The sequence below is a fragment of the Dermacentor andersoni genome, chromosome 10 (genome assembly GCF_023375885.2).
Source record: "Dermacentor andersoni chromosome 10, qqDerAnde1_hic_scaffold, whole genome shotgun sequence".
Taxonomy (NCBI): domain Eukaryota; kingdom Metazoa; phylum Arthropoda; class Arachnida; order Ixodida; family Ixodidae; genus Dermacentor; species Dermacentor andersoni.
The window spans coordinates 92,296,038-92,320,454 of record NC_092823.1 but is presented as its reverse complement, the minus strand read 5'-3'; the positions used below and the strand labels follow the sequence as shown (position 1 = coordinate 92,320,454).

Genomic DNA, 24,417 nt, shown 5'->3' with positions numbered 1-24,417 from the left:
ATGTTATCAATTTAAAGCGAATGGTTCCTTTAAAGAGAAGCTTTTTTTCCCTCTTCCTTCGACTATTCCACTGCTGCTGCTGTCCTGCACGTCACTAACACCGGCCACGATTTGACGTAGCTGAGACACACGCCACTAACGCCGGCCGCGTCGGGACGTGGTCCGCTCGTTGCCATGCCAAAAAAGCATAAAAGCCACGCGCAGTCACTGTATTGTTTCATGACATTAGTCGTTCGCAAAATTCCGAGGAATAACTTACTAAAGAATCCAAAACGAGGTGTGCGCCACTTGGAGGGCCGTCGCGGTTGTGGTTCAGAATGATAATGCGCCAAGCGACGCCCGAGGCGTCGACACCGGGTTTTCTGCGACCCGGGGCCCTTAACACTATCGCGTTAGTGTGGCACGAAAGAACGACGACCAGAGAAGCTCCTGTAAACGGTTGCGCCGCCTCGCACTGGCACAATGCCCTTTGGGCGCCGTAAATAGCCGTGACCAATCACAAATGCTGTGCAGGAGCTGACGCGCTTGTCCCCGTGCTCACCAGCGACAGTAGGGAGAGGAGATGGGGGAGCACGTTAGCGAGGGAATAGAGAGAGAGAGAGAGGAAGCAGTTTGGTGAGCTACAACGCTACAACCCTAGAATGGCGCCGAAGCGTGCACTTAGTGCTGACGAGACGCATGCTCGCATAAAGCGCCGAGCGGAGCTAGAACAACAAGCACAAGTGGAGCGGGCAAAGTAACATTTCACATCCCGTCGCGACGTTCGTATGCCGTCAATATATCACCGCCAGGTAACGTCAATGAACGCAAACAGTAGACAAAGCTTCGCTTAGATCTATTCCCACAGTGCGTGGGATCTGCATATGTTTTTTCTTTAGTTTTTCTTGATACATCCTTCATTGTTGTTTCATTTTCGTATTTCGGCAACTTATGCGAATATTTTATGTTAGCGATAAGTAACTGTAGATTTCCAACGCTGTTAGGAGGCCATGCCCGCTAAAGTTGCGCATTCACTGTGGGATTTCCGCTTCATTCTTTACCATTTCCAATAATTGCCATCTTTCGTTAAACAGCACTGTGCGCTACCGTGTTATATAAGATACATTCATTTATTTATTCGTTCAATAATTGCTTCTGCCATTCAGCTACACTACATTTTATATTAGCATCTATTTGGCGGGCTCTTAATGAAGGTCATGTATTCCGATGGAGGAGAATGCGCTGGATATCACTATGGCACACTGGTAGCTGAAGAACATTAGTTATCGTTTATTCGTCTCCCTTCGTTTCTTTTTTAACGCTCTTCTCGAAATAAGGCTATAGCACCAACTCGCGCTGGATTCAATACCTCTGAAGAAATCGGGTTTCGCCACATACCTTCGGCGGCATAGACCAGAAGCGGGCCACGGTACCAGCCCACGATGCATAGAAGCAGGGCTATCTTCATGCTCCCACAGTCTAGGTGAAAGTTCTCTGCAATAATGCAAAAAAAGAAAAAGACGAAGAGAAGATCGAGTTTACTAAATGCGTAACGTTCTAAAAGTGTAGCATAGCAAAGATATAGGAAAGTGCAATAGCACTGATAGCGGAAGCAAATGTTTGTTGATGCAAAAGTGTGTGGGTGATTGAGGCAAAAGCTTTTGTATTACGAATTAGAAGGTCCAGAGCAATACAGTGAGAGAATGCATAAAGACACTGTAGTCCTTCCAATTGAAGCCTTTTGTTGTCTGTTCGAAAAAAAAAAACCCCGTGCCAAATACAGATGGGCGCTCGAACCACACAGAGTGCTTATGATATGCCTGGTACTGAAGCAAGAGCTTCATTGCCAGAAAAAAGTTAGACTGTTTTGTTAATGTAGCTAATGAAATTCACATGTAAGCTTCCGCTTCAGAGACAACAATAAAACGGCTTAGTCTGAAGAATGAAGTGTACCCACAAAGTCGGGGTTGCAGACGTCCTAGCTCTGATAACCTTGCGCTGAGCAATGATATTATTTGTTTCCCTCAGTGTCGTTCAAACTGAACCTAGTGTGAATGCAGGTGACTGCAATCAGTAAAGACTTGTATGAAAAGCAAATCGGCTGGATAGGGCTACGCACGACTTGCGCAAATAATATCGACCATGTAAACATTTACAAACAGCACCAAAATAGAAAGAGAAATCGGCTAACACTTGTTTCCTAGAAGGGTACACCACACGCATCCACATAAAGTGGAGTGCAAAAAAAAAAAGAAAAAGAGAATAATTAGATATGAGAAGCGAATAGGGAAGAGGAAGGCAAGCCACAACGCGTCGCATCAGACGACGGCTACGAGCATTACAGACAAAAACACGAGCCACCTTGTTTATGGGAATTCAAGTATAGCTTTATGAGCGAGAAAGTGCAAGAAATCAAGGGAAAGACTAAATTGTGAAGCGCAGTTTGTTTGAGCAAGTTTACCTTCCTGCGACTTGTTCAGTAGGATACAATGACAAAAGCTGAACGTTGGACATCTTAACAGCAAGTGTGGACGCGTTCCCCAATTTTTTTTTGTTAGTTTTCACAAGGCAGGCACTAAATTATCGGTGCACGGAGCTGTCGGGGTAAATGAAGCGCGCATTTTCGTTCTGGTGTCCCCACAGAGTCGCGGTTGGAACTCAACACCGAACAATTTTTTTATTCAAATAAAATAAAAAAGAGACACGTAGTCACTTTATAATGGTGACGCCTACTCCTAGAGAAAACAACAATATAAAAAATATGTACGAAAATGAAAAGAAATAACGTCATAGGATCAGAAATCCACAGCAAGAAGTCTTATACACCCACGAAAATAACAATGTAAAAGTCAAATTCAAATTCCCTTGACAAATTAAGAGAAGGGAAGACGAACTTCGCTTTTATAAGTGAAAAGTTATGCGGAGGAGATTTTTTTAATGAAATTATTACTCGAAAGCGAGAAGCCAAAGGCAGCTACAATTTAAGTCAGTGCAACAGTCGTTGTAGGCCACACAGCCTACTACGACAAAGTTATCTTTCTACGTGGGGTGAAGAGAGAGAGCGAGGGAGAAAAAAGTGTATTTGTTTTAGCCCTACTGATAAAGAAATGCGTTGTGCTGCTTCACCAAAACGGGCAAATACGTACTGGTAATACTATACCTTAACCGAGGAAGCTCATTATCCTATAGGGAAAGTCGCCTTCAAAATCTGCTGATTAAGGCAGAGGTCGTTGCTGCTTTTCTGTAGCAGATATTTGTTATTGACTTCACATTGCAGCTACAAGGGACAGCGACAGTATCTTATATGACCATAGAAGTGGTTTCTGAAGCGAATAAACTGGGATTTGGTGTCATTTTTCCCCACCTCAAACTCATAAGGCTTGCATGTGCGGATATACTAAGTATGCATAGTGGTTTAAATTAATCAGAAGAAAAATTAGAATTCTAGGAATCTGAGTGCACTAACTGACAATGCAAGTAACTGGGAAATGCAATTAACACGACAAAAAAAGATACACCTGATAAAGAAATTACAAGGTAGTGCAGCTGGAACAGCGCATTATAGAAACGCAGCAATGTTCATGAGGCCGTCACGTTTAATGTATTTTATATAAAGTTAAGTCTCATTAAGAAATACATTTGGTCACACTTACTGCGGTGCCCTCTTCTATTGTGTCTATCGCAGCGTAAAGCGATGCCTCTGATTACGCTAAAAATAGTGATCCTTAAGAGCATCGGCCCAAAGGTGGATCGTGTTGTTCATTAAAAAAATATATATAAAACTGGATCGGATAACTTGACCTTGCATTACTTAAATACATTGCTTTAAGCTTTTTTTAGCGTCATATCGCCAAAATCACATAGAAGTCATTGGAGCATCTGGCAAGAGAAAATCGAGCCGTACCTGATGCTCATGCTCACACCCTCCTGAAAACTCAGAGTACTGATTACGTCATCAAAAATACTTCGTATTCCCTCTTATCTGCGGTCCCAGGATTTCGTGATAAAAAAGATTATATTAATAGTATGTATGATCATACAAAGCATAGCACTGTTTCTTTTTGTGACACGCTGACAGAGCATACGAAGAGGAGAGGTTTCCGTATGAACGTTCGTGCGTGGCACGTTGTTTTAATAGAATCAAAAACGATATATCACGCAAGATTGCGTAAATTATTGTGATAAAGAAATTTATGGTGAAGTTATATTACCACGTTGTGGGAATAACGAAGATATGGCGCGTAAAAGTGTTTTTACACGTAACTCACAAGCAAGGCAACCTTAGATAAAACAAGATGGCTGCCGAAACCGATCACAGCTCAACGTGTACAATCATCTCGTTTATTTTCTTTTATTTTTAGAACAAACTTCGTTTTTGGCTCCACTCTTTTCTTACTTCGCAACACTATTTCATACAGTAACTCATCCAGGCATACTGCTCTCTTGAATACATTCAGCTGTCTTAGCCAGACCAAAGAAAGAAGCCTTCGAAAGGACGGTCAACAAACTAACCACGCTAGTGAACTGGGGCGATAGCAACGAATATCTCGAATTGACAATTTCCTTCCCGAGCCGTAGGTTTCCACGCTCTATACCCTCGTGAGTCTTTCCGAATAGAGGACCGCGACAAGCTAATATCCAGAGGCTGTTGATCACGTGGAAGTGAGCGCCTGTTAGGAGTACATCAAAATGCAGGTACGTTTGAAATGCATTTTGCGCATGTTACAGCAAATTAATTGTTCAAGGTTTGCCGATCCTCTGAACTATGGAGCCGGGATTTAACGCGCCACCTGATGCATCAAGCGCCACCTTCTTATTGCACGTCATAATACAAGAAAGAGTGCAAACTGCTGCTTCACTAATCTTTGTCATGGCGCTATGGTGACGATGGCTGCGCGATTATCTTGGCAAACTTCATGATTTCTTTCATTGTCGCATGCCTGTATAGTACGTATTTATTAACAGCCGACAAATATATTGTCTATGTTTATGTATTCGCACTGCGATTGAATAAAACTTGAGATTAGCTCATTGCACCAGCCTCAGTAATATTACTTTAAGACTGAATAGCTATTGGTAATAGGCCGTGTAATGCTCTTTTGTTTTCTCCTAGATATTAAAAATTATATACAAATTATTTACGAGCACATCTCACTTATATTAAGTTAAGCGTTGCGTGGAAGTAAGGAATACTTGCCTGTCGCACTGCTCCCTACTTCAAAAGACTCGTCGTTAACTGGATGGCAGGCGCCAGCTGCTCGATGTCTTCAATGCAGTGAAATGCAAATGCAATGCGTATTACGAAGCTGCAACAAGCAAATATTTTCTTTTATAGCTTCCCTTGAACCCAAACAGTAAACAACCACGCACAAAAAAAGAAAGCTATTGCACGCCGCAATCTGCAAACCACACGCGTTCGGCGCTGTTTCTCGCCGAGCACCACTCGAACAGTTATGAGTCAAGGAGGGAAAACCTTTCGAGATATATTCCAGTGGCGCCTGAGAGGAGATAGGATTCCTGCGAACGCAACCGCGAGAAGCGTCGCACCTGCATGATATTGGCAGTTCCTAGACGGATGCTCTGTTTTCTCTGTATATAGTTCGGCCATCTTCCGAGCTCACCTTGTGTCTTTTGCGTCGTCTAATCCTGAACTCACTCGAACATAAGGAGCAGCAAAAGACCTGCTCCTAATAAGCGTAAACTTGACCTGTAAGTATTGCCGCGTATGTAAGTTGGAAAAAAGTCGTCTTACTCCCCTTTTCATTGTCGGTATAAGGGTAGCATCGATTCGCTCCACAATAGTGTCATTAGAGCCGGTGCTATTAGTCTCACAGAAGTTCGCGTTTCTTTTTTTTTATTTGTGTAGCTTCAATCAACTTGGCATCAAGCGTAATCAAAAGTGTTGGTTTAGCGAATATTGTTGGCTGAGACATCCTTGGTTGCCTATTCGGTTATTCTTTTTTGTAGATATAAAGTTCCCGGCGCTACCTTTTTAACGCTCACTTGAGAATGCATTCGAGCCGGTGGCTAAAAGCGATTAAATAAATTTTTTGTTGGTTGTTCAAAACCTACCGATGTCTGGCAAATATATATTTCTGAGTGTTACCGCAAACTCTAGTCCATCGTCGTCTATACGCCAGCTGTGCCCCTCTTCATTAGCTGCACATAGATTTCCTTTTCTGCATAGTGTATTGGACTCTGAAGGAAGGGAGCAATAAGCTCTATCTAATACGTGTGTAATAAATATAGCTCAAGTAAATCAAACGAGTGTTTTATGTCACGCTAAGTTATCGTGTTCTTGCACGGAGGGTAACAATATAATATAATTACACTGCTTTCAACGTATTTATCAAAACACGGCGAAATGACACCAAGCGTTGCTTCTCATGTCCTCATAACAGAATCGAACAGCCACATTTGGGACAGCGAAACGGGTGAGCTCGGATTCCAGCGTAACCACGAATAAATAACGTGAACAGAGGTGGGCCGGTTCTATCTGCTTCTGTCCCTTCTTATCGCACTCATCCACAACATATCAACAGGAAGGCTGTTGGTGAATCAGGCTGTGCCGTCTTCCTTGGGTAGTGAGCGAGCAAACATGGTACTGCCGATATCTTATATTAAGTTTCCAAAAGGATCAGCTGCGGCGGAATACCTGGAAGTGGGGAGTGTGTAATCTCATCGGTCACGAGACACTTGCAAGGACATCAGTACGCGATAAGAAGCTATACACTGCTACCAGAGAAAGAAAGCATTTCCCAACCGATTGTGACAGCAGCAAGTGGCCGCGATCTCTTTTAGTTTTTGTTTTCAAATGGTGGCAACGCAGCTTCTGTTAGAAGGGGGGTGGGGGGGCACCGGCTTATCTGCTTTCCACGCCATGTGAATGTTTACCACGGGACCTAGTTTTATTTTTAGTTGTCAGCGCCTACTTTTGGAAACCCGCGCTGGAAATAGCTACACAAGACTTCGCTTTTCTTCACCAAATCGGAAACACGTTGGCGTTTCCATGGTAGGGACGCCATTATCGCACGGTTCGGGTGTGTTTACGCTGCAAACACAAGGCGCTGAGATGTATATACGCTTAGACAAGCTCCGCCACTGTAGGTTTTCACAGAGCGCTCTTTCTGGGTGACGACCGCTAAAAGACAGTTTGGAAGTCTGAAAGCTTACAGTATGTCTTTTTTATAGACCGATTTGCTTTTTAAGTTTCCGTCTTATCAGTAGAAGGCTGTATTCCGGCTACAAAGCGTAGTCAGTAAGAAGCCTAACCTTGTTGGTTTTTATTGGTCGTTATCTACCAGAAGTATCTCTTCATAAAAAAAGCTGCAGAAATTAGTAGACAGAAATTGCGGAAATGAAATAAATGAGAAAATGGGAAAGAGTACTCAGAATAGAAAAACTGTTAGGCTACCTTGCACTAGGAAGTGAGATGAGGAGTCGAGAGATATAAAAAAATAAGACATATATTTATAAGGCAGCTGCGCTACGTGTTGTCTACAATAACTCTGCCGATGGTGTTATGAAAGAAAAGATGTACCTTGTATCGTTAGAGCCATTTGTTATGACCAGGAACCAAGCTTACGGCACGCAGGCTTACAGTATCGCTTAAAAAATTTGGTTTTCGCATATTGCAGCCGCCTGCCTCCGTTCCGTAGAGAGACGTGGTTCATTTTTTGTGTGTGTTTATCTTCGGTACGTTGTATAACGCAACAAGATAACAAAAAAAGGCGACTGCTTTGGAGGTGGGCCAGTTCTAAAGGTACCCTGCGTTGATAATGTTAGGCACGCCTTGCAGTCGCGTGCAATTTTTATTAAAACTTTTCGAATCTGCTTAACGGAGCTGTAGAAATGTTGTGCACGCAAGTTGCCCGTCAGCAAGACGGAAACAGAAAAATAAAAATAAAGGACAACCTTCGACTTGTGCTACACGCGCGTCTGTATATATATATATATATATATATATATATATATATATATATATATATAATTACAGAGAGCTCCAACCGTGACTAAAGCATCAACGTGCCGCATATGAAATAAGGCTGGACTCGCTTATTTTCTTGTTCCTATTGCAAATTTGACTGTTACATGTTGAGCGCTCCAAGAACTTTCTAATCCAGCCGACGCTTAAAATTCTGCTTCAATGCAAGCCTGAAGCAGTTTTGACAGATATATTCCCAAACAAGGCGCTTTTTAACTTACATGTGTTTCTTCTTTCTTAAAATCTTTCCATCACTCGATGTCTTTTTTTTTTTACGTTTTTGCTCGTTTATGTTGCATGCTCTCTGTTGACTGTATGTCGCAGCTTGTGCCGGTGACGTGTCCGCATATATTCAGAAGGAGTGCCTCCCATGTCGGCATTCGTGTTTTGTTGCGAATAAAATTGATCAGCGAGAGTATATTCTGGACCTTCGACGTGTGCCGAAAATGGCATGGGTTCCTGCAGCTTGCGAAGTGGGAATTTTTTGGAGGTGTTCATGAATTTCCCATTTATCGTTAGAAAGGTAAGAGCTCACAAAGCAAGCACGGGTGTATGTATGTGTGTTAAAAAAAAGCCAGCTTCTAACATCTCACTCGGCGTCACCGAAGCAAAGGAAACGTAAAGGAAGTAAAAGACAAACTAAGGAAGCGCCCTAGTTTGCAATAGAGCGGAAAACTTCTGGGACACTAGAAGACCAATTGTGCACATATACAGCCTTAATCTCGTCCAGCATAAGTTCCACAAGGTATGTGGAGCAATTATGATGATGTGTTCAACTTCGTGTTTGTAACCTACCTTGCACAAGATGCTCTACTTGAGAAATTTTTGGGGAGCGATACCATGACTCAAGTGCATTAAGAGTGGCGAGGAGGTCTACCACAGAAAAAGTAGACGATCAGCTAAATTGGCTGCACAAAGGTGCCACTTAATAAATAAAGAATTTTTGCTAATATTTCCCACTTATTAGAAATTATGTAGAATGATATTGGCTGTGTAGCACTGTCCTCAATAACACTCGGTCTAACTAGTGGTTTAAAGGATGCACATAATCGGAGCGCATGGCTTCTGGCGCTTGTTGGACCACCTGTGGGAGTCAGTGAATTGAAGCTGGTGCACTGGCGTTGCTACAAAATCATGAAGCTTCCTGACGCATTATCACTGAGTTTCATCTTCCAGCCATCAACCAGCTCCCTCTGGTCGTGCAAAAAAGCCCTGGCCGCAGTTACGTCCTACTATTGCGTTTAAATCGCTGAGCGCTGTACAATGCTTCACCGATGTCGCAAAACTTCGGGGCTTAGCGACGTTATGATTAACACGTTTTGTGAGAACAGCTTCTACTGCGGCACGCAATACCACTTTACACTCACCCTTGTGTCGAGCAAAACAGTGAGCATGGACTAAGCAAAAGAAATGACTCGATAACTGAAGATGGAACTCATCCATCCATGACATCATATTCGTGAACATTATGCGCAGGTGTCTAAATTATCGGAGCGCTTCGCCGACTGTTAGCGCAGTGATGGGTCAATCACGTCGATATACACACATGACGTGAGGAAACCACACATGGTCAGTTCGGGCACATCTTCGAAAGACGGAAATCAGTAAATGTGAAAGCAACAAAATCGAGTGCTCTTTGGCGAAGGGCCCTGTTGAGTCTGTCCTTGATCTCTCTTTTCGAAGGAGCGTCAAGGCATCTTATGCCTGTGCTGTCCTCCTGCTTTCAGCTCTAGCCAGTTGTCTTCCCCAAGCTCCTTGCTGCTGTTGCCGAAGTGGCTACGTAATGAAAGTGCGCAACGGACTGTGCAAACCTGGGGGCCTAGAGTGCCGAAACTAATGCAATAACATCACGCCCACCGGCTTCCTCCCCTAGGCAGCGCAAGATGTCCAACGGTGGCCCCTACGTTGACGGCCAAGGCAGCCGCTACTCCGCTGAGACATCTGAATTATGTGCAGAGCTAGGAAGGCTGGCGAGGAATCAGCGTAAGTCTTCTTGACCCATAATCTGGCGTACATTCGGGTAAGTGGATGACGTACTGATTTAGCTCGAGATTGTTGCTAACATTGATGGAAATACATTATGCCGTAGTCTCCACAACAATAAGTTATTGAATTAATGAAGCCGAGATACAAAGCTCTATGAATCAATAAAGCAATAAAACTGCTATAATGTAGCGACAGTGGTATAGGTCCCGTGGGACTATGCTGTAGTTGAGGGTTTAACTAATTGTGTACTTCATTTGTTGTTTATAGCTTCAGCTAAGCAATAAAATTTTGCTTCGCGTTTGCGCATTACACTTAGCGTACTTTATTGATTAGCGCTTAGTTTGAGGAAGTAACGCTAACCAGTTACTGTGTAACGTATGGAATACGTTACCCAGCGACTTCGTGTCGCAACACATTATGAGATTGCCAAACGACTGGCCTGCAGATTTACTGTCCGAGCCCAGTTCTCTAGTTTCTGCGCGCAACTCTCACACATCAGGACAGGGCGTCTACGATAGCTTGTATTTATCCTTTTCCAGTTGCGCTAAAGGTGTGAAAGCAGCACAGGAATGATTTTGCGCTGCTTGACCGCAGACAACCCCAACACAAAAGTGTAATTTAGGTTCAGCTGGTTATTGCTTAATGGAAGATTTGTGCCATCCAAAACGATAACAATAATCCAGAGAAAAAAAAAAACAAGGCAAGAGGTGTAGCCTGCATAGCGCTCCGGCGTGATGTGGATATTAGGGTGGAACCTTGGGCGAGTTGGTCGTCGTTGATAACGGCGGTATTGCGTAGGGCACAAATGTCGGAAAAAGGCCAGAGAAGAGCACAGAGCCATGTTTGAGCGATACGACTAACGAGGAAGGTAGAGGTTGTAGGAGGGAGGAGGCTGGAGCGCAATGTACTAGCCCTGTAGCGTTTTAGGGTAGAGGCTTGGGCGAGTTGATCGTACTTGGTCACGGCGATATTCCTTAGCGAGCGAATGTCGGAGAAAGGGCAGAGAAGAGCAAAGAGCGCTTTTTGCTATTCTCTGTCCTTTTTCCTACATTATCGCGCTACCCAATCCCGTGCGCGCTGTAATACGGGTCTCGTGAATTCTACAGACAGTCTGTTCCAAGATGGTCATGTCGTCTTATACAGATTGGTCACAGTAGGAAGTGACTGAGGCGTTCGTGGATTCCACGTCCTAGCATAGTCGGTCCCAAAGGGTCGAATCTCTATGCGCCACTTTTGACGTACACTTACGGTAAGACTTTCGTTTTTTTTTTCTGAATGTGCCTCAAACGTATATTGACGCGCAACTCCACCGAAATCATTCGTGCGCAAGCCCAGCAAGCGTTACAGTAGGGTATGACGCGAGAAAGTCCAGATGCTCGCATCGAACGAGACATCTATATTCTAATTGTAGGAGGGAGGGAGGGAGGTTATATTCGAGCATGTCTTAAGTACGATTCATTTCATTCGTACATTGTGTGGCGGTGCTCAAAGCTGTCCGCGATGCGGAGTATCAAAGTGGACTTCGAATATTGCGAGGAACTGAAGTTAGCTTGAATGCTTTCTTGTTCTTTCACCTTTCTTGGAGTTAGCAGTCGTATGGTTTCATCTTGCATTCTACACAAGGGAATACAGCGTTACTTACCCCCTCGCTGGCTTCTTTTGTGGATTACGGTGTCGTTTCAACTCTTTCTCGTAAGGGTTCGTCCAATTTCCCCGTTCAGATCCATGCTTTCTTTCTTCTACACTCCTTTTCTTTCTGCCATAACGCTTTTGAGTTTCTTGAGTATTGTACTGGCACCCAATAATTATTCTCTCGATCTTTTCCTTTTTCCCCTCTTGCTTCATCGTTCAACCCAACAAGATCGTAGTGATCTTGTTAGCTCCAATATATGAAAGGCTCGAAATTTGCAAGCGTAGCAAACAATAGGAAATCGCATTCTTTCTATTCTATTCTCTTTCTTTTCTGTATTTTTGTTCATAGTTTTCGCTTTCGGTACTCATGGATATTTTATTCGCTCTTTGTTTTTCGTTCTCTCACATACAAATTCCCTGATTTTTTTATTTCTACTTTTACAGCGTTCTCCATTCTTTTCCCGTGTTCTCAAACCTGAAACGTCGTATGGTTCTCTGTGAATGTAGGTCTCGAGCCATTCACCGAGCTTTATAAATTGTAACACGTGCCTCAAGATCAATGGGCACACTTCGCTGCTCGCCAGCGTATTGATCTTGTTAGCTCCAATATATGAAAGGCTTGAAACTTGAAAGCGTAGCAAACGATAGGAAATTGCATTCTTTTCACCGAGCCACGTGAATGGCCCTAATGGGAATCTACGGCTAGAATTACAAGTGCCTTTCGGAAGACCCGGAAGGGCAGCACGTCAACGTGATTGAGTGTATATCCGAGCCAATGGCACCTCCAAGCCATATTCTTAACGACTTAGACTAGTCTATCTCTTAGAATATAGTGCAGAAGCGTAGCAATAGCACTCATACACAAAAAAACAGGGGTCGAATATTCACGGTAGACGTACAAAGTATTATTGGCTAGTATCCGCTTCCTTGTTTTAGGTGGTGTCATTTCCGAGCAACGTAATCTATACAATATGCGCTGTTGAGAATTTGCGTTCGAAAATATTTCCTGTTCACTGTGTTCAAGGGCTGTTTTAATTATTTTTCATTGACTCCTATTTGATTTTGCGTGCCATTATCAGAAAAAAAAAACTGTGCAGACCAGAGCAACGCGGCATTATTGGCAACATCCAAAATTTGTTTCATGGGTTGCAACTTTTGTATAATGGGTCTCCAGGAACACTTCACCTGCGTTCTCTGCACTTACGTACGACGTAGTACATGAGAGGAACGACGACGTCCTTTAGTTATGTCGCATTACATGGATCATGTAACTGTTATTTGATATAACTCGCGTGCGTTTGGTTACATTTATTGCAATGGAGCAACCAGCACTTCCCGAAATATACATTTGCTTTACACAAACTAGGCGTCTCAGATTTCCATTTAGAGCATCCAACACGCATCCAATACAGCATCCAACACTAAACTCTATATGCACATACGGACCGTATGTGCATATAGAGTTTCGTGTTGGATGCTGTATTATTGAGCACATTTTCTTATGTAACACGTGAGATAAAATGAAGTAGACAGGTGCGCATTTGTGAACACTTTAACTGTATTCACAGAAGAAACTAAGAAATCGGCAGCGATAATGACTTTCTCTCTCTTCCCCTTCTCCCTTCGCCCAGCGTAGGGTAGCCAACTAGACCGTTGACTGGTTAACATCCCTGCCTTCCTATATTCCCCCCTCTCTCTCTCAGCCAAATGAAAGCGATTTAAGAGTTTTACAGACCCAATGCTATGTGGGGGTGCTTATTTTCACGTTTCTTCTCGTGACAGCCGCTATTGCGGTATGCAGCTGCAGAAACTGCAGATGTTTCAACCACATCGCATATAGCAGGACTTCTCCAAAAGTTCGGGACGAAAAAAAAATATCCCGATTGGCAACATAACCATGTGACAAATATTTTTCCTACATTCGGACCTAGCCAGACTAGAGGTCTAATTTCCCTCAATTATCCAAATCTCTTTCTGAGCTAACTTCGCCCCCTTACTCATAAGCTCTATTGCCGTTACTCTGGCTTTATGAACACACATAGACGTTGCCAAGTGTCTGTAGTACTGCGTCAGGGCGGGAAAGACGACTATCGTCCCTCAGCCAAAATAGCAACGCGTTTCGAAACAACTTATCCGTAGTGAAATATGGTGAAAAAAAGGAAAGGAAAGCAAGGGGGTAAGCCAGAGATATACACCGTTTGTTACCTTGAGGGGACGAATGGCAAATAAAAATTAGAAGGCAAATTAAACTAAGATAACTCTTATTTAGAAACAGGACACGGCTCGTTGATGGTGAGGAAGCGGGTCTACATATTACAATCTGGCCTCTCGTACGAGCTTCCACTTCATTTCGATTGAATCACATGATGCATGAGTTTTTTGGAATGACCAGGCTTTTTCAGTGTTGATGGGAGTTCGCGGCAAAATGTTGAGCAAGTCCCAGCACGAGATGATATTATGAACTCGTTTTCTCGTTTTCATTGTATACATTTTTTTCCACAAACTGCTTTGAGTGCTCCCGTCAACGACGAGCGAATGTTTACGCTGACTTTCACGTCCACGTGATATGCACTGCCAGCGCGCGTCTCAGTGCCGTTAGTTGCACGCCTCCTAACTGGTAATGACGCTGTGGGGGAAGAAAAGATGCGAGAGCGTCTAGTGCACCTCTGCTTTCATTGCCTGTCAAGTTTTCTCTCTCCTTTTGAGATACACGTATAAGGCGTAAAAGAAAGCCTCACTTCATTCGCGCGATCAGAATGCCTGAAAATCTCAGCTTGTCATCCGCAACCTGCTCCAGGCTCGAGTGCAGACAACCCCCTCCACCCCCTCGCCTTCTCGACCCTTCTCAACAACAACAACAAAAAAAGTAGTAATGAAGACGTTGAAGGTTGACGCACCGAGTGGGCGATATGAATTCTCGCTCGAGGAGAAGCACGACAGCTTTTTCTTGTCTCCGAGATATTGCTTGCAATTCAGAGTTGAGTCTAGTTTACGCCCTTTCTTTTTCCCATCGCACGCATCGCATGCAAGCGTGACACCTGGTGAGACGGAGGCGCGTTCTTTGCGTATACTTCCGATCGGCTTCCCGCGTCGCGATCCCGGAATGACAGGTCCCCGAGAGCGGCGCTTTTCTTGACTTCTTATTTTTTGTTTTCGAAGCATCTGGTTTATGCGCACGCTGCGCTTTTGCATGCTGCTCGCTTGTGCAAGAGTGTGTAAATGTCTCTGGACTCGCGTGTGTGTGCAATTCGCGGCAGCTATAGCGAAGCTCCTGTAGCATGTCGTCGCGATCCGTGACTATGCGCAGAGCGCTTGTTTACTTAGAGATTGAGGTGATCCCAGCATCGCGAAGACGTTAGGGTTAGTAAATCAAAGAGGGTTACCGACGGCCAACTAGTTGCGCTAGGCAACTGCCACCTCCTCTCCTTCCCAACTTACCCTCTTTCGCCATACGCCGGAAGAAGAACTTGGGAAACAGCCTGGGGGGGGGGGAGGGGGGGGGGGGCTGTGCAAAAGGTCGTGCGTAAACTCGTCGAAAAACAAAATGATTTAGAAAAACAAGGCATGGGCGACACGGGACTTTCATGAATTCTTACAGTAATGCCGAATAATTATTCTCCTAATGTTTTTCCAGCAGCATGTACGGTGGGATTCTGTACTTTCGTCACGAATATCTGGCATTTATTTTTTCTTGTAGTCTCCTTCAGCACGTGTGTCGGCGAAGAGGGAAACGAAGAAACGAGTAAGATTGCCGGCTGATTGAGCTACACTAATGGGGCATCAGCTTGTATGGACCTTCTACCTTGACTTCTTCGCATTGCGTCAACCAATGCAGTGCTCATTGCCTCGTCCCAAATGCTGCAGGGTAATATCCGTGAAAAAATACACGCATGCGCGAACGCTTCAACTGGTGGGGGGTGGCATCGCACGAAAGCGAGTCAGTAGGGCTGCTGTCCTCATTTATGAAACGCAAAGTGCGGTATCATGAGACCGAACCATTACTGAAGCCTTGAAACTGCGCATATCAGTGTGTTGTTCAAGGGTATCTGCTTTAACGAACAATTTTGGATGAGTGTAGATGTCATAATGTATTCTGTTTCTTTTGGGGGGGGGGGGGGGGGCGGGGAAGGGGGTTGGCGAGTACGTGACAATGATTGCTCTCAGTCAAGTTCTTAATACCAAGTATTCTTAATTGCCAAATCTTACGAAATGTCCAGTGGTTGTGCTTCCTCAAATCGGGTGTACCGGACGATCGCCAGAAAAGTGTAAAGCGTAACGGCAGAACCGATAAGCTACTTATAAGTTATGCCGGCATCAAGTTTACTGCGAAAATAAAACAAAGTCGGAACGGAGAAAGTGCGGACTTAACCACGCCGAAAAAACGTGCACACGGAGTTTCCCAACTGGTGAGCGAAACGAGCCCGTGCTAGTGAAAGATTTAGGCTCCCCGAGTTACACAACAATGCGCCCTCTTCTTAGGCCACGTGTGTCTCGGTGCTGGCTACCTTAAACTTGTCTAGTTGTGTGCACTTGCGTTCTGTGCACACTTGCGAAAGCTGCGCGCCGTCCGGAAATCCAACATCTTTGAACCAAACTTACGGAACTCCCCGCGCCACTGACCAGTGACCTTTATGCCCGTGCAGTTACTCAGTCGTGTTTCTCTCTCGTTGTCCCCCAAAAATAGCGCAGCAGCTGTTGTTCTAGGAAGACGACATTGCCAAATGGGGCTAGTTATTCTGTGCCCACCGCGGTGAATCGCGCACACAGGAAAAGAAAGGGCGCGTGTGTTTCTCCTTCGCTTCGTGTCCTGCGCAGTTCAAGTTCGTTGAAAGAACAGTTGACCCTCGAGGGCCAACGCAACGACAGAACGCTCGGGCACGTGCACGCATCTACCTTCCTGAGTGGAATTGCGCGTGTCTCGTTGAGTGCCTTTTGTGGCAGCGTCCGCAACGGGCGCACCTGCGGTGACGTATACGTAGTTAGCATTTCGTACGGCCCCGACCAATCCCGGGATGAATGCACTACCTGCCTCGGCGTCGGTGCTGCATCGTTCGCCACCGGGAAGGCATTCATAATTCAGCCGCGCACGCTGGTCGGCGCGAGGCAACGCGTCCACGTCCGGCGTCGTCGAGGAGAGACGTCGTCCTCGGTGGCCGAGCGAGTCTAGGCGGCTGCCCTACTCCTGTCTCCTGCCATCGGCTCAGTGCACGTCCACCACTCGGCGTATTTCTATAGCTTTTCTTTCCCCCCCGTTTCGCCGAATGCTAAATACCACATCCCCCTCCCTCGCTATGCCTCGCTCTCTCACACACGCGTCTCTGCGCCCAGTATTATCCCTCCCAAATTTACCCTAAATATGCAGCGTTTGTGACGGCTCACCGCTCCTGATGTATTCGTCGGGGGCCAATGTTTCGTTAATGGCGCCCTAACGATGGACAGCGTCCGTCGTCGTCGGCCCGACGCAAACGCCAACTATAAACGGAGAGGACTAAAATAATAAGAGGGCTTTGCAGGATGTGTGTACATTCTTCCATGCTCTCCATTTGAAGGCACGATGGAACGTTCGTAAAAGGGTCGTTGCCTCACATGTGGAGGACCTTCAGGCTGACAATTTTGCCGGCCTTTTCTCGGGCGACATTGCTAGGGCTTGAGCCAGCCTTTGCATTAGCCGGTTTGTTTTGATATTCGGCCCACATAGCTAAAATAGAGGCGCGCTGAGTGAAAAAATAAATATAAGAAGGTTTGCTGTCAGACAAAAATGACCGTAGAAGGGAACATATTGAAAAAAAAAGCCTATTTCGAGCAATAGGACTGAATTATAAATGAAGTAGTGTCAATAATTTATCTGTTTCTGCTCCTCAGAGTTAGTAAACACAAAGGTAAAAACAAAGGGAACTGTTACACGACTAAAACAACGCAGTATTTTCATACACCCAAATTCATCAAGATACTCAGCATACGAACTCTTCGCATGTGTTTTTCTCAATCATAGTCATAATCTCGTTGCTGTGAGACTCTGTAACGCCGTTTTTGCGAGAATCTACGGCCTTCTTTTTTCATGGTTATGTGTCGCGCGACTTTTTACCTGATTTATAAGTGGTATAGATCGGGCCTGAAATCGTAGTGACACTGCCCGACCGGGCTAGGTTTACGTAAATCCGTTAGTGGTGGGCCAAAAAAGCAGTGGCTGGCCCGGTCGAAGCAACAACACAGCCCATGTAAAAGATGTGAAGCGTTACATGTACCTGACTCAGTCGTAACCGACAGCGCTCAGAGTGGCCCCGTGCCGTGCTGATCGGATTGATTAAGCGTTGCGGCTCGCTGGCACCGGGCGAGGCGCGATATCAATCCCGCTGTTGTTTTCGTGGGCGTTCTGGGCTCAAGAAAACGATTCGGCCTCTTAATTCAAGGAGCATGACAATAAACGGTTGCTGCAGATAACTCTTTAGAATATCACTGAGAATAACATTTAGAATAATGCTTAAAATAGCATTTAGAGAAGCATTTAACACATGAAATAACGCATTCAGGTAACAGAGTGAGCTTTGACAAATGACTCATAAGTGACACCTTTTCGGTTTTTTATCCCCACTACGTTTTGCTCTAGCTGAAGCAATGTGCCAAATCATCTATGAAACGAAGGGCAAAATGGGAGTTGCCATCGAGCCGAAGAAGCTGATGACGAATGCACAGTAATAATGACCCTGACTTCGTGGCCCATCGGAGCAACTCCAGGATGTCGGTGTGGAAGGAAGAATAAGCCAAAGAAAAGCGTTCTCCTCATGCCACGGAGATACACGAGACAAGATACCTGCTAATAAGCGTATAGAGCTACCTGCATGGACATTGCGTACAACTCTTCCTCTGAAGTACGCAAACGCACACTTTCAAGGCGTACAAACGCGCCGTGTACAAGGGTAATCACCGGACATCGGGACAGCAGATTCCAGTAGCAAGTCTGGTACAGCAAGTAAAGAAAGCCTCGTGACTTGGTGCTTCTCAAGCATCTGCGCAGCTTTTAGGCCGTGGGACTGTTTCAGTAGTGGAAGAAATAAAGGCGATTCAACTTAATTCTACTCAACAGCAACAGGTGAAGATGCTAAACGTGCTGTTTGACTCAGGGGCTCTGGACTAGAAGCGACATTATTGCCTGAAATTGTACTAACACACTTGCAACTTAATTCATTCAAATGCGGCAGCCCAAAAAGCAGTTCTTCGTAGCTCGGTATCACAGTGTCCAAACCTTAATATTGTCGTGACATTATCATATAGTTTCAACCACCCTTAAATGTTCGGGATTATTCCTCTCGAATCTTGAAAAAAAAAAAGCCTCAAGCCTTGATTCAATCCTTTCGAAAAAAAAAAAAAACGTTTACCTTGCACTAGGGGCTGGTACAGGCTCGTAGAACATTTCTCCTGGCTATCGCGGCTACTGCTACACAATGGCGGACAACGGCCAACTTCAAACAAGAGAAACGATGCCCCCATTACACGTGTTCTTTCTAGAGAGTGCCGTTGGCCTGCGTGGAAGGCAACGTTCAAGCGGAGAAGAGCGTTTGCTGTCACGATGAGGTCGCAGGGACACGACATGCTCGAATCATTAGGCGAGAAACAGGGTAAGATATAGATGTTCAACTAGACACCAACCTCCGCTTGAATTTTCGGAAATTTGACGATCGTTCCAGGGCATTTAAATACGAGTTTACAACACTACAGCCTCACTGAATCAAGCTACTCTCAGAGCCTGCATTCCTGGTTGGTTAGTTGTTCGGAGTGGGAGAAAGAGGGAGAATGAACGCGCACGCAATATATATATATATAATACACAAACCTTGCGCACTCGTAGCACCTTTCTTACTCAAATCTAACAGGCCTGCTCCAACAAAACCACTGACAGACCCGCGCACCGCGTATTTCATTTACATCTTTTCTTTTTTCTTTTGTTTCCCCGCTGAAAAGAAATATGCGCCTTCTTTTCGTGCGTCCTACCAAAGTTAGAGCTAGTGCAACCGCTCGAGCCCTCCTAACGGGTCTGCTCATTCTTCCTTGCGTAGCGCTCCACGATAATGGAGCGGCGCAGGCGCACAAAGGGTGCCCGTCACGTGGTAATAATTCAGTCTGCGAGCCGCGCACTGCAAATTTTCCGCACGCGCTTATGCGGGACTCCTCTTCAGACAGGTGAGTCCGCGCGCAGCACTTTACAATTGGGCAGAGGCGAGTATTTTCGTTCTTGTAATGCACCCAACTACCGCGGACGTTTCCTCACAGTTTTCACTCCCCGGATGACCTTTTCTGGCTCACCTGGTCACGCACGTTTTCCCAAGGTGGTAATTCGCAGAAATGCATGCATGCAGGGTCCTTCTTGAACACCCTCTATTGCTGATTCCGCAGCGGATTATAGAAGCGTGACATGCAACGCGAGGACCATTTATTTAAGGTACTATCAAATTATTTTTAGCGCCTATTGAGGTGAGGTTTGAGAGAAAATAAAAAACCTGGCTAATGCTTTTGAATGATAATCTTCAACTGAAATCCGAGTTACATCAAGCACTTTCTTATTAAAATTCCGATGAAGTTTGTAATCATGTATCGATGCTCTTTTTGCACGACCAGGCTTCATGTGGTTGTTATCGTATATTCCATTTGATTGTTTGAGTGTCGTCATGACGAAAGTATGATGATGAAGCAGGAGTAGCGACGATGAAACGACCCCGAAGGCAACGCTTTGGCGGCGTGACACCGTATGCATGATGACTGTATGACGACGATGGCGTAACGAGGTCGGCATGGCGAGAGTCGGATGACTAGGTTGGAGCGACGACAATGAAATGAACATGACGACATCGCGACCATGAGCGTGCCATACGTCGTGGTCCAAGCTGGTAGTCAACTTGGCTCACTGGGTTCGCGTAAGAGGATAGATAGATAGATAGATAGATAGATAGATAGATAGATAGATAGATAGATAGATAGATAGATAGATAGATAGATAGATAGATAGATAGATAGACGGATACATGGATACATCGATACATTGATAGACGGATGGATAGATAGATAGATAGATAGACGGATACATGGATACATCGATACATTGATAGACGGATGGATAGATGGATGGCTAGACGGATGGATGGATGAATATATATGTTAGATGGCAGGATGGGTGGATAGATGGATAGATGGATGGGTGGATAGATGGATAGATGGATGGGTGGATAGATGGATAGATGGAAGGGTGGATAGATGGATAGATGGATGGGTGGATAGATGGATGGGTGGATAGATGGATAGATGGATGGGTGGATAGATGGATAGATGGATGGGTGGATAGATGGATAGATGGATGGGTGGATAGATGGATAGATGGATGGGTCGATAGATGGATAGATGGATGGGTGGATAGATGGATAGATGGATGGGTGGATAGATGGATAGATGGATGGGTGGATAGATGGATAGATGGATAGATAGATGGATGGATAGATGGATGGGTGGATAGATGGATAGATGGATAGATAGATAGATAGATAGATAGATTGATAGATTGATAGATAGATAGATAGATAGATAGATAGATAGATAGATAGATAGATAGATAGATAGATAGATAGATAGATAGATAGATAGATAGATAGATAGATAGATAGATAGATAGATATACGGCTGAAGTTGGCAAATAATGCTAATGGCAATAACAAGAAGAAAGCACCGCAATGCTGTGCACAGAGGTGCCCCACCTAACTATTCAGTTGGTGATAGACCGTGACGCACTACAGCACTTAACTCGAAGTGTGGCTAGCATGTCCGAGTCGATAATATGGATGTGCGGAGCGCCTACTGTTGCAGCAAAGCTACTCGTTCGATCGTATTGCTTATTCATTGCTGAAAAGTATCACTCGACTGAATTTCGGTCTTGTACCTTGGGACGTTATTTTTCATATCCTTGGTCTATTCGCAACTCAGTAGCCTTGAGCAACTGCTCACGTTTTCAGTTTAGGAATTCTGCACTGATTTATAATGAAGCAGTTCCCGCTCATGCTTCGCTCTCAGGGGGAAGCTGCCTTGGGCGCAATGTTAATAAAGAAAGCGTTTTACGGTATTGGAAACGTATTTTTAATCTTTTTTTCTTACATTTTACTCTATGGTGTACTTTCCCGAAAGAATACTTCACGGTTTCAGCCTCATTAGGTTGCAAGAAAGTAGTCGTGTGGATCCTTTTGGAAAGCATGTGGATGGCTGTAACTACGCGGACTGGCTTTCCGGGTTTATAGGCTGGTTTATAGGCTCCGACCCAGAAAACAAGCCCCTTTAAGGAAGCGCTAAATAGCCTCTTCCTTGATGGAGGTTCTTTGAGGTCTTTGGGTGGCTACGCAGTCTGAATAATTTTAGCTGCTTTGTGGAACATTTGCCAATAAAAGTTGAAAGAAAAGGCAAGAAAGAGAACCTCCAGCAGAAAACCAAAGTAAAAGACTGCTCCAAAAAAAAAAATGAAAACCAGAACAAAATAGGCAGAAGATGACAAATTCATCAAACTGACTGAAAAAGTGCCGGCGTCACAATAGCTCGTTTTTTTTTCTATTGAAGAATATGCTGTGCGAGGAATCGGCCCTTTATATTCTGCTTCATTTCCTGCTTCCTGAGGCATTCCTCACAAGGTCCTGCAAGTGTATCGGCTGCTTAATTTCCGTAGTTTCGAATTTGTGACGTCATTAGAGTGTTGCGAATGCCGCAGCGAAGAAATCTGTAAACAAACACTATAAGTGGAAGAAAAAGTATTACATGCGGTTGCATTCTGGAAGCATAAATTTTTCGCACATCCGCATGCTGTGAATGAATTGACTTGCAGAATTGTAACAAACGATAATAATTTATTGCTTGCACTCGAAAGCCGCTCTTTTTTAATCTGCCATGCGTAATCTTCTAGAATAATTTTTTTTCAATTCTTTTTATGCAAACAATTCCATAGGTACCTGGTCGGATTAGTGAGACAGTGCTTCCCGCGGAAAAAATATAGTAATTGATGCAGCATTGCAACCTATGCGTAACATGAGTGAGGAAGGAAAACCTACGTTAAGTAAAGACGGTTGATTCAAGGTAGATATTTGAAGAATTTCTAATCAGCCACCTTCATTTAGTTTCGCTTCCGTGCAGACGAAGCTATTTCGTGCTTACGTAATATTCAGCCATTTCGTGTGTGTAGTAAAGATGAACACACGAATACATCGGTTACAATTCATCACAATGCGCCAAGTAAATTGGACTAAACGCCGCTGTCGTACTCGTTACAACTGTTCTCACCCTTCCACCTCTTCTTAATTTCGGTACATAGGTATGAAACTCAAGAGAATGCCTGCACAGTGTTACAGGCTTTCTCTGTCAATCTCCATTGTGGTAATACTGCCTGGGGCAGTTCCGTTGAATACAAGAACGTTGCCTTGCTTACACGCGGCAGTCTTACTTGCCACAGTACCTAGGCTTTCTTCAAGCGGGATTTCACAATGACGTGAGACCAACTTCCAGAGCCGAAATGAGGCATTTGCATTTTTTATTTCAGAGGGTCCCTTATATATGCTCAAGAACGCTGATATCTTTCGGACCACGTGTTTCCGAGTGAAAATCTTTCATCCCTCACTTCCATCTTGCACTGCTTGATCCACAAATGATGTACAAGAATCTTTCCAACTCAAACAAGGGGGTCTTCGCAGAATTTCAGCTCACTCTTGGAGCAGCTGCTTTGTCAACTAACCATCGAGAAGACTTTCCGTTAAATGATTTTAGGAGCCCTGAACTATCCCGAAGAGAAATCCGGGGTACTTCCCACTCTTACATAGCAATGGTGTTAGCGGCCGGCAGCTAAGCGGATTAGCCTGCGGTATTGTGGCCGTGTTCACAGCACATTCGGCGTGACACTATAGGGCTGTTGCTTATTAATGGCAAGAAATGTGGACACGTACCTACGGATTTAAAAATTATTGAAGTAGCCAAACGCGTAACGTGACTAGTGGGTGGGTATATAGTAAATATTCGAAAACTAAATGTTTTACGCGTCAAAACCTAAACCTCATTAGCAGCCACGCTGTAGTGGAAAATTCCGGATTATATTTGGCCGCTTGGGTTTCCTTTATGGGCAGCTAAGTGCTCTCCTTTTCGCATTCGAATATGCGGAGAAAGAAAAATTTTTGCAACCTAAACTAACCTAAGAGTTTGTTGTGCGAGCTTACTTATAATAAATGCTAGAGTATTGCAGACCAGAGTCAAGGATGTGATTATGAGGCACATCCTAGTGGTGGACTCCGGAATGATTTTTGACCATCTGTGTTTCATTAACGCGCGCCAAATACGTGGTCTTGTCTTTTTTCCGGAGTCGGCCCTGCTACGGCTTGCACTGCGAAATCCAACGGTGAACAGCCACGGTATAGGACGGACGCCGTGGTCCACACCCCAAAAAAACTTGACCTTGCCCGATTGGATTCACCCCCGTTCAAAAGCAACCTGGCCCATTGCCAAAATTTACTTGGCCCACCCCCCTGTTTTGATGGGCCACCCTCAAGATTGAGTTTGCCCAATGGGAGCACGTGATCTAGTAAAAAGTCTCGCGCAGAAGAGTCATACTGCTTTCGCATTCAATGGACGCGATGAGACATACGTACCTCTGCAACTTTTCAGCGGTAACCTACACAAAGCGCTTGTACCAAGTATACGCGACAGAGCGCCCGTGTAGCGGTAGAGGAACACTTCGTACCATCAATGGGAGCGCTGTGTTCCTGCTACATCTGGAATCGTATTACCAGGAATACCCAAGACAACCTTTTTTTTTCTTCCTTCCGCTTGAC

At 44.6% G+C, this 24,417-nt stretch overlaps 1 protein-coding gene across 7 annotated transcripts in view; it reads right to left on the bottom strand.

Moving 5' to 3' along the window:
- Nucleotides 1-24,417, bottom strand: part of LOC126544331 (uncharacterized) — a 190,615-nt gene that overhangs the window by 10,905 nt on the left and 155,293 nt on the right. For 4 of the 7 annotated variants that reach the window (XM_055062522.2, XM_055062527.1, XM_055062526.2 and 1 more), the window contains exon 2: nucleotides 1,378-1,473. In XM_055062522.2, the coding sequence (XP_054918497.1) occupies nucleotides 1,378-1,447 (70 nt within the window). In that variant the 5' untranslated portion in view covers nucleotides 1,448-1,473. Of the gene's footprint in view, nucleotides 1-1,377; nucleotides 1,474-5,176; nucleotides 5,286-24,417 lie in introns of all 7 variants that reach the window. The other 3 variants (XM_055062525.2, XM_055062524.2, XM_055062523.2) reach the window with 1 other exon arrangement.